This window comes from Manacus candei, unplaced genomic scaffold (genome assembly GCF_025592945.1).
Source record: "Manacus candei isolate 608988 ecotype Guabito, Panama unplaced genomic scaffold, ASM2559294v1 h1tg000043l, whole genome shotgun sequence".
Lineage (NCBI taxonomy): Eukaryota > Metazoa > Chordata > Aves > Passeriformes > Pipridae > Manacus > Manacus candei.
This window is the reverse complement of record NW_026138091.1, coordinates 2,850,809-2,861,090: the sequence shown is the minus strand read 5'-3', so window position 1 is coordinate 2,861,090 and position 10,282 is coordinate 2,850,809. Positions and strand designations below refer to the sequence as shown.

The 10,282-nt window shown below is 41.4% G+C and overlaps 1 protein-coding gene across 1 annotated transcript; it reads right to left on the bottom strand.

Moving 5' to 3' along the window:
• Positions 1 to 1,684: 1,684 nt before the first annotated feature.
• Positions 1,685 to 7,822, bottom strand: KRR1 (KRR1 small subunit processome component homolog). Its single transcript, XM_051795930.1, has 10 exons — positions 7,689 to 7,822; positions 6,833 to 7,008; positions 6,207 to 6,341; positions 5,830 to 5,955; positions 5,660 to 5,743; positions 5,020 to 5,076; positions 4,351 to 4,521; positions 4,103 to 4,180; positions 3,886 to 3,979; positions 1,685 to 2,333 (listed from the first exon to the last, which is right to left on the bottom strand). The coding sequence occupies exons 1-10, from the start codon at positions 7,774 to 7,776 to the stop codon at positions 2,191 to 2,193; spliced, it is 1,152 nt and encodes a 383-aa protein (XP_051651890.1). The 5' UTR covers positions 7,777 to 7,822; the 3' UTR covers positions 1,685 to 2,190.
• Positions 7,823 to 10,282: the final 2,460 nt, after the last annotated feature.

Genomic DNA, 10,282 nt, shown 5'->3' with positions numbered 1-10,282 from the left:
GATATATAAATCAGTTTATGGAGATAATTCGCAATAGTTCAAGCTGTTCTGAAAATACAAAAAAACCTTTTTTACCCTTCCAAATCCACTACATTTTCTGTTTGCTTTTTATACAAGTTTTACAACTGAATACCCATACTCTCAGAAAACAGGTGCAAAAAGCACCAACAGTGATACCGTGCAGCCAGTTACTATTCAGATGTGGACTCCTGGGCAGACAAATCCTTTGGTTTAACTTTCCTACAGGAATGAGTAAACTTTCTTGATTTTCCAGTCTAAACAAATAAATGTCCAACCAACAATCCTTGAAATCCACAATAAACAAAAAATATGAAACAAAATCTTACGCCCTTCCACCCCATAACAACAGGACAAGACTGCCTGAAGACTGCTAAGAATTCTACTACAGAGAGGGATTTGATATAAAAGCTACATTTGATATAAAAGCTAAAAATTTAGGACTCAGTTGTGAGTCCTAAATTAAAAAAGTGCACTTCCACAGAAAGTATAATTTAAATCCAGGCTGCCACCAAGGTGGGCTGTTTTCCTGCACTGCAACTCAGGCAACCAAGCATTTAGCTGATGCAGCTGGAAAACACTTTTTTGTAGGATACTTTCACAGCCAGATCAGGTTCCTGAAATGATATGCCAGCCTGCAAGACTACTATGGGACAACCAGCCCTACAACTTGTTTTTAACTTTTTAAACAACAAACAAGAACACTCGTGCCACTCCATCATGAGAGGGGCCTCATGCAGTTCAGATTAGAGCCAAGGACTCTCCCTTCCCTAAGACACTCACGGTCCTTCGCTGAGTACAGTCAGCCTCCCCCTTACTGGGTTCTCTGCAGACTCCTCTGCTGAAGCACATTCGTGGGGGCACGCTCTCAGAACTGCCATTTAAACATACTGCAGTGTGTCCTGTTGAAATTAGTCCTTGCACTCTGTGAAAGGTCTGAACTACCTGACAAACTCTGAACATCAGTCTCCCCTTTGCACTGTCAACTGCCAAACGCCAGTTGGGGTTTCTGAAAAAGCTACCTAACCACATATATTCAAAATGTGTAAGAAAAAAAATTGTTTTCATGGCTATGTTTTCACCTACTAGTTTCAAATAAAAGGTCACCCACCTAAAAGCAGTGAGTGGCACCGTTCTAGCATAATCATTTCCACTGCACGTGCAGGCGATCAATATTCTAAAACCTGGCAAAAACACTCTAACAGAGTCAGGAAATTAGTGTGGCTCTACCTCATAACATTTGTTTCTTTAATCTCAAACATATGAAATAAGCAACAGCTGCTCTGCCGGTCCACTTTATTTCATCACATTTTGCATTTTCAGGAAACTGAAAAACCTCTAAATTTCCTTTAAAATAGGGGAAGGACCTCAAAAAAAAAAAAAAAGAGGAACACAGTTTTTAAAGACATTCTTGCAAGCAGGAAATAAATTAAAAATATATTTAAAGGTAGATAAAATGATTTTATGCTTTCCCTGCAGCACACGCCCTGTGTAAAGACACTTTGTACCACATTCTGTCTAAAATACCATAAGGTAATGCTAATAAATGACAGTTTATTAATGGTAATCAATGAAGGTTATGGTTTGTCTAATTCTCATATGAAGCTGTGAGTTTGTTTCCTGGAAAACAACATGTAGGTTGGGCAGTAGACTATTAATTAAAGGATTTAAGAACAACGTATTAAAATAGTTTATTAACATCAAGACAAGACACACAAATAATCAGCTTTTACAGAAACAAAAGCATAATACAGTAAAAAATATTGCCTGTTTAGCAAAAGTTATCACCACAACTGAGGCTGTCTGGTAGTCTTTCACAGAAGAATTACCTTGAACTTTCACCTTTTTAGAGTTCTCTGACCCTAAAGTTTAACACTCCACATCAAACTCCTAAATGTTTCTATTATGAAACCTTCCCTTTAGGCAGATGGGATATTATCCAGCTCTCTTACTTTCTCAAACACTATAGTGGCACAGATTTTCTTCACCAACCTTGGCAAGTCTGCACAGCTGCTTTAGGTCCACTAGTTAAACTGTACTTGTGAAAACAGAATGATCTTTCTACCTAATCTTTGCTTGTCCAGATAATACTGACAGCAAAAAGTCTCCTATCTTCCAAGGGTGAAAATGTTCATTATTGGAGGAGAAAAGTGAGCCATCTTGGATGGTGAATTACTTCTTTTTCTTTTTTTTCTTTTCATCTGCTGCCATTTTTAACTTTACTTCTTCCTCAGGAAGCGCTCCTAATTTCTTTTTCTTTGCATTCTTTACCTTTTCCTTGATGGCTTCGATATCAATTTTTTTCTCAGTGGAGGCTACATAGTAAGAAATATAAAGGTAACAGACATGAATTTTACTTCTTAAAAATTTTAACAGTCTATGAGATGACTTCATATATAAACATAGTATATGCATTTTGTGGCATTGGTTAGGACTCATTTTATGTTTACTACTGTTTTTATAGATTGTTCATCTAATCATTTTTGTTGAAACTCATATTATCTACAAATATTATTCGGCAGAATTCAAAGGAGAACAGTCATATAAAAAATCCCATACAACTGCATTTGGACACAGATGCCACAATACAAACTATTATCCCCCACTCCTCAGAACACTACTGTACTCCTCTGAAATTAATACATACACACAGTCTTAGACATAGGTCTATTGGCATGATTGATCTCACATAAGAGAAGAAAATAACCGAGTGCTTATATCTAGAAGATCTTTCATGGTATTTTGTCTTTCTGCAAGTAACTAAAGTGGTAAGATCCCAAACATGCCTGTCCGTGGCAATCCATTATTGACCACTGTTGGAAAAAGGATGGGGAAGGGTGGGCTGGGGGCATATGGTACAGATCTTTGACCCCTGCATGCAGACCTTTATAAGAGACTGCTACAGATTACTGAAGTGAAACACTTAATGCTGAGCAACATGAATAACCTACTCTTACGTTCACCTAAGTGACGGTATTTTCTCTTTTGAGCATGAGTCATGAATTTGGATCTAACTCTCCTATCTCATACAGTTAATTCCTACATCTAACAGTAGGTACCATATGTCTTCTTTGGATCTCAGTTCTCTTCATACAAACTGTGCTGTCATCTATTCTTGGAAGACTGAAGGATTTTAGCTCAAAACATGCATCAACTAGAAAAGCATCATATTTGAGAGACAGTGCAGTCAACAACAGGCTCATTGGAAATTTACTGCCGCCACAAAAAGAATAGTACTGTATCAATGCTGCAGAACACATGCTTTTCAAGAAACACAGACTTTTAAGCTCATAAGAAATTGTGTAATATATAGTGTAATAATATATAGGTAGTATAGCCAATACAAAGCCTACATAGTATATCTAATACCATGAATATGCAGCATAAGCAATGAATCCAGAAAACTGAAGACTTGTTTCTCTAGTGCATTAAGAAAATCATCTGAGAACATAAGCTCTTACTCTGCATATAGTGGTTTTTGCTTTAACTTTTAAAAATAGCTATTTACCCTATCTTGTACCAGTACTTACTTGTGGCAAAAGTTTCCAAGTAAATACTGCTTTTGAGTTTCTTTTTAAAAAAGCCACTTGAAGGTAAAAGTTATAACAGCTTCACTATAAGACTGAAAGCCAGAAATTGATGTAGCCAGGACAGCAAATCAAGACTGGGCATTCTACAGAAAATTGTAATTTTACAGGTATAGAATTATTGGCTGCATGATCTTTCTACTGTGTCTGGCAACTCTAGGCATGGCTCTGACCATAGGATTTTTTTGCGTGACCTTTTTTTTTCCTAGGCTGTATCTGCAAAGTCACTTAGCCTAGGAATTGACAATAGAAGGTTTTAGGACAGGAAAAAAAAGGTTACCTTTCTTTGTTTTTACAGCTGGTTTTTCCTTTGGTGGGATAAAAGCTTTATTTCTTTCTTCTTGTCTTTTCTTGATTGCATCTGCTTGCTTTGCCTAAAGTTACCAATAAAAAGGTCAAGTAGCAGTAGAGCAGGGCAAAAAGGACCGAAAAAAAATCAAATTCCAGGTCAGAAGTCAAATGCTTTTTAACTGGACAGTGGACCAGTACAGCTTTACCTTTATCTCTTCCATTTTCTTGCGTTTCTTCTGTCTTTCTTTCAAGAAGTATTCACCACTTGCCAATTCTTTATCAATCTATGTACGACAATTACCAAGAAGCCTTAAGTAATTATGGATTATAAGCCAGATGTTTAGTATCAGGAAATCAAGATCTTGACAGTAAAAGCCTCCCAACCACTTTTTATAAAGAACACGATTTCAAGTCATGCTATATTCCTGCATAACCAAATAAAGTTTCAACTGACCTGGCTTTCTGGCTGTGGAGGTGGGAATGGTGTGTATTCCTTCTTAGTATTTTTCTTCTTAGGCTCCTTGCGTTTTTTCAAGTTCTTCCGCTTAAACTTGGGCAAAAATCTTTCCCAGCTTTGTGTCCTCAGTTCAGGATCTTTTGCTAATTCCCTTTTGATCATCAAAGTCTTCAGTAGTTTCAGAATGTCATAAAGAAGTTATTAAAAACAGTATTACAGTAACAGTCAAGAGATTCAAAATACAAATTTTACTAGACTGTCTTGCGGTGAATATGCTACATCCAAACCTTCATCTCTCACTTCAGTGAGAGCAGGGGGGCTTAATTATGAACAGCAGAACCAGAAAGATGCATACATCTCAAAATGGAGACAGAATGCACTGGAGAAGGTGCCTCAGTGTAAATAAGCAAGTATTAAGCAAACAGTCGAAGGGCAGAAAGTTTATACACACTTCCTTTAGTGTTTTCTCAGATACTGTTAATGGTATTATGGCAATAATCCTAATAAAAGGGAGGATGTCAAAGTCAGGGTTTTTTTAAAGCAGCACACTGCAGAAATTCTCAAATATAGATTACCACACAGAAACATGTAAATTATTAACACACAATTATCTGGGAAGAAATAGTATTTTCTTGTAAACAAAGCCACACAGTGGACTATGCTAACCTTGATGTTATATATGGGATGTATATTCTTCATTGTGTCCAGAACAACTTTTCTGACCTGTATTTAATACAAAATGAAGAACAGAAAACTCAGCAAGTATTTCATATTCTAATAATTTAAAATACCAGCTACATTATCTTGCTTCCTCTCCCCGCCTCTGTCTCCCCAAAGTAGCGAGATATAAAATCATAGAAACATTAAGGTTGGAAAAGACCTCCAAGATCATCGATTCCAGCCTTTAAAAAGCTAATGCACAGGGTTAACTAGAAGGCACAGCACTTTAAAAATATAAATAATATTGCCATGTTTCTAATAGACTCCAGCAGGCCCCAAAAATATATTACTGTCATGGTCCCATGGATCTTATGGTGTCATGAGGTATTTGCTTTTGACAAGCATTCTTCTATATAGGTATTAAAACATATACAAGTATTTTTTCTTCCAAGACAGAATGACCTCAGAGTCTAAAAAAATTCAGCAGCTAAAACGATAAGACTACAGATATTCCTGTAACTTACTAACACATAGCTGAAAAGTCAGTGAAATACTTGAGGTTACCAGATTTTGCCTAACGCCTGCCCTTGAGCTGGGCACAGAAGTTTGCATTTGCTACACAAACAGCTCATCTACCTCCCCTTACCTCTTTTAGCCCACTAAAGGGTCCAAGAGCCGAAACAGTGTTGCCTTGCACCATAATATAACAGTTTGTTAACAGTTCCAGGGCCTATAGCAAAAAAAGAAATTAATTATGAAGACCTGACACAAATTTGGGTGTAAGAATTGTCTGGTTACTACACTTAGAGGAAATACCTTCAGAGTAGATCCTTTTGGCCCAAGAAGTCGTGCTCTTCTTTTTATAAAAGTCTCTCTCTTCCTCACCAGAGAGCCTATCTTAATGATGTCACACGCAACATCATCCTGAAGGATACGAACTGCCTAAAAACAAAAGATGCACTCAATGTGTATTATTCATAAAAGTCAAGAGAATACTTCAGTTTACTCTTCTCACTTTGCTTTCAGATATATTTACTTTAAATAAGTATTTTATTTTACTTGACTCACTTGAAAATCCCAGATTTTCAAAATGTAGTCTTTTACAGGACAGAATTTGAGTAGGATATATAATGGAATTTAAGATAGAATATAAGCATTACGATAGATACAAACTTCCAGGATTTATTACAGACCTGCTCAAATGGAACACTTCTTGCCAGAAGTTTTATTAAATCTCTAGCTCTGATGATTGCATATGGATCAAAAGTCTTCTTAGTGGTAGTGACAGTCATGCTTCCTTCAATTAGATCCAGCGCTGCATTCACATACTGCAGTATTTGAAAAGAAACAGTGCATCAGTCTCTAAATAGGAACCTCACAATTCAGCTTTTGCAATAAGCAGTTAACAATCAGAATGCCATATACTGAATGCAGATCTATTTTCCAAAATTTCTTAAGCGACTTTTAGCTTAAGGAAATTCACACACACGGACAAAACCCAGACTGAATATATGTCACAAGGCCCAAAGCATCTCCCTCATCTCCCTGAACTTAAAAGCTGAACAAAGCTGTCAGGGTCTGGATGAGAAGATCAGCGGAGAGCTTTGCTAACAGCATCTGTAAAGGACTGCAAGTCGGCTACACAGTTCTTCAGTGATTTTGATGCCAACAAAAAGTGACACTGCTAATTCTAAATGCAAGCACAGTAGAAATTTGCAAACACATGAGAAAAGCAACTTCCACTATTTTAATAAGCTTAGTTAAGACATGTGTGTCCCAAAAGATAAAGTGCAGCATCACAATTATTAAGAATTCATACGTGTTCACCCAAGGCTTTCTGGACGAGTGGCCAGCACTCTTTCAAGTACGCTTCTCTATACTTTGGGAATAATGTTGCAAAACTGCTTTCTTCCAGCAGCCCTTTGGGATTATCCTCTCTTGTAAAGGCTGGCTCTTTCCATCCATCTGGCACAGTGAGAAGTTCCGATTCATCAACTGTTATAGGTGTAACAAAAAAACAACAACAACAACAAAAAGAAAGCTGTTGAGTTTTTTTCCCTCCTATTGCATCAGTGACTATTACACATCTCCTCCCCGTTTAACTACAAAAGACAGGGTATCTGAAAGCAGAGGGACAAAGAAGTTTGGTTTAATCCTCTCTAGAATCTGGTTTGCATCTCTACTGGCCGTAATGAAGTTGCTGCTTTAAGCTACTTATACTTAAAACAAACAAACAAACAAATCCACCGCTGAGATATGCGCTGTTGATAAAAGATTTTATATATTTATATATACATATATATATATAAGGTTCATGGCTAGGCTTCGCGAACGAAGATTTGGGAAGGGCTCTACCCACGTTTGTTGCAGGCGCGTTGGTGGCTAAAAAGGCCAATACGAAATAGACATGTCCGGTTGCAAAAGGCACATCAGAAAGACTCCTTAGATGGTATATTCTGCAAGGCACGCTTTACTATACAAGTATATTACACAAGCACAAGGCACAGACTGAGGCAATGAAGCCGAGTACCTTGAGGGCGGGTGCACCACCACAAGCCCCAAGCACCCAACAGCAGCCTCGACCCTCCCCAGCGCCGCACGGAGAGGACCTGCAGCCCTAGGGCTTCCCGACGCGCCGGCCGCCAGCCCCGCACGGACCCGGACCCCACCCACACCTGGCGCCGTTTTCTTCTTGTTCTTCTTTTGTTTTTCTGTCTGCCTCGGCCCCGGCTCGGGCTCGGCCTCCTCAGCGGCAGCCGCCATGTCCGCCCGCGCGCCGGAAGGGGCGGGGGGAAGCGATGCACGACGGGAGGGGCCGGGGCGGGGCCGGGGCTGGGCCCTCCTCGGGGGGTCGCGGGGAATGTCAGACGGAAACCGCGCCTTGCTGCCTGTGCGCACGGGGGGTTCCCACAGATTCCCACTTAGTCCCGATCGCAGCACGGTCTGTCTCACGCCAGCAGGGCTTGGTGAGTGGTTTCCCTGCTGGAGACCTCTCGCTTCCTCAGGGTGGCTTGGCAGCCCCTTTTGGACTCTGTGCCTCTATTCTGATTACAGGAACGGTCTCCCAAGCTTAATGCCGTGATTGAGGTGAGAGGCATATACCAGGTGTCTTCTTTCCTTCCTCTTCTTTCGTGTGAAACATCTTTTCCAGCCACATTTTTCAGTTTTGGGTTTTCTGTCGTTACTCTGCAACATAGTGGGAAAAACGCCTTGCCTCGTCAAAATGTATGCTGAAGTACAAGCACATAAATAGCTGAAGTACTTAAGTGCTCGTACTTAACGAAAAGGAATTCCTGATTAATATTTCAGTTGAATAACGTAATTTAAGATTCTCTGGGGAATGCTCTGCATCCTCTTCCCTCTCCCTACCTGTAACTGAGAATTTTGTTTAATAAAAGCAAGAATGTTGCCTCCTTCTTTTTCTTTTATGGAGACCATAAAAAGCCAATGGAGTGAAGTACTGGAGGAGACCTTTAAGAGCAAGAACTCTGTGAGGCAGCACAGTGTTATCTTTGGCAGGTGTTTATCAGACCTGTCCATAAAACCCTGCTCTCTACGATGTTTAATAATGATGAGAAAGATATTTATATCATCTAATCCATACATAATGAAAATATTAATTAAAAAAATGAGTTTTGACCCGGCCACACACTTTCCTTTGGACCTGTCACCTGTCTTTCCTAGCGTGCTCCAACTCCCAGCCTTTCGCCCACCCCATCTCCCACAGCAAACAAAACTCCAGGATCCCTTATGCGTGGACGCTTGGCATCCAGCTGATGCATGTTTTTAGCTATTTATTTTAATTTCTGTCTGTCCGTATCCTTCAAACAGGGAGCCCGCTGTGGGAGCTTTCCCACAGAAGGGAAAAAAGCGGGGAGGGGACCCCGCGGCAGAGGGTGCTGCCGGGTCCCTCCGGACCTCTGGGGAGATTGGTTCCTCGTTCCCGATCCCGCTAGATGGCACTGGCCGCCACGCTAAGTGGAGCATCCCAGACGGAGCTGCCGTCCGCCCAGTGGCTTCTGGAGGGCGGCGACGGGAGGGATGGAGGCGATGGGAACGTGCTCCCTCTCTCCCGCGCAGCACTGCGCTGGGTGGAGTCCTGCTCCTGCCTCACCCGACACCGAGCTTTGGATGCCGAACACCATTGACAGAAAGATTCAGTGCCTCTGGACGAGCACAGGGAGGCAAATTTGCTTCTCTCAGCTCTTGGATACAGAAGTCTTCTGGGCCTGCCTGCTTAGCTGGTATCCCTCAGTGCTGCAGAGCTCGTGAGCACAGGACGGGGGGCCTGCCTGGGTGTAGGCACCCGGTCGATGCAAAGGAAGGACTAGGGGTCCTGGGGAGGCATTTCTCCTTGGATTTCTCCTTGGAGGGAATGCAACAAAGGCATGAAGTGCATGCTGCATTTCTCACCTGAACAGTGGCCACGTTTTGTGAAAGCGCAGCAGAGCAGATTTGGGAAGAATTTGAGGAAGGATAATTAGGTTAGTTCAACACTTGTTTAGTGTCTGATTCCTTCTAAAAATCACAGGAGTGGACTGTGGAAGGGGTGCACCAGCAGTGTTTGGCAGTGGGAATCAGTCTCCTGACAGGACAAGAGGGGAGAGGTAGAGAGACTGCAGTCCATGGAATTTCAAGAGTGTGAAGAAAAATTACAGGCTGCAGCAAGAGAGAAGAGGGATCCCAAGGGAGAGGCACAGGGGAGGAGGTGGCACAGCCAAAGCAGTGGGTGAGGCAGTGTGCTCTCTGAACAAGCAGTTTTGAAAGTCACAGGAAAGGACTCTGGTGAAATATATCTTTTTTTTCCTCCAACCTGTCAGCCTGTTGGGTAGTACGCTTACTCCACGTGTACACCTCTCATATCTCACCCTCTATCTCACACTTCTGCAGTGGCAACGACAGCCTACTGATGTACCCACTCCTCTCCTGTATCCCAGCCCCTGCTCCAGCTGCTGCTACATGGGGATCGGGGAGCCCCCCAAACCTCTGTGCTAGAGGAGAAGTGCACAGTGTATGGTGTAAGGGGACAAGGGCCTGGGGCCTTGTGGAACCCAACTTCTCCTTTTCAAAGGATGAACAACCCTCTCCGGTTCAGCGCTGCACTGAAGTGTGTCTTTGCATAATTGAGACAGGTCCACTGAAAAGAACAGAAAATAGAGGCAGTAATGCTAACAGGCTCGAAGTTGTGATTCAGGAAGAGTCTCAGGTCCTCACCTTTCTAATTCTTTGAAGGAGAGAGCGATTTCTCATCTTTTTCTCTTACCTCAGT

What these genes read in the sequence shown, in the direction of transcription:
- KRR1 (XM_051795930.1), bottom strand. Translation starts at nt 7,776, where the DNA reads ATGGCGGCTGCCGCTGAGGAGGCCGAGCCCGAGCCGGGGCCGAGGCAG. An exon ending in GAAGTGTTCCATTTGAGCAG is followed by an intron (nt 5,956 to 6,206) that starts GTCTGTAATAAA and finishes TTTTGTTTTTAG; the next exon opens with GCAGTTCGTATCCTTCAGGA. An exon ending in CCTTTAGTGGGCTAAAAGAG is followed by an intron (nt 5,077 to 5,659) that starts GTAAGGGGAGGT and finishes TATTAAATACAG; the next exon opens with GTCAGAAAAGTTGTTCTGGA.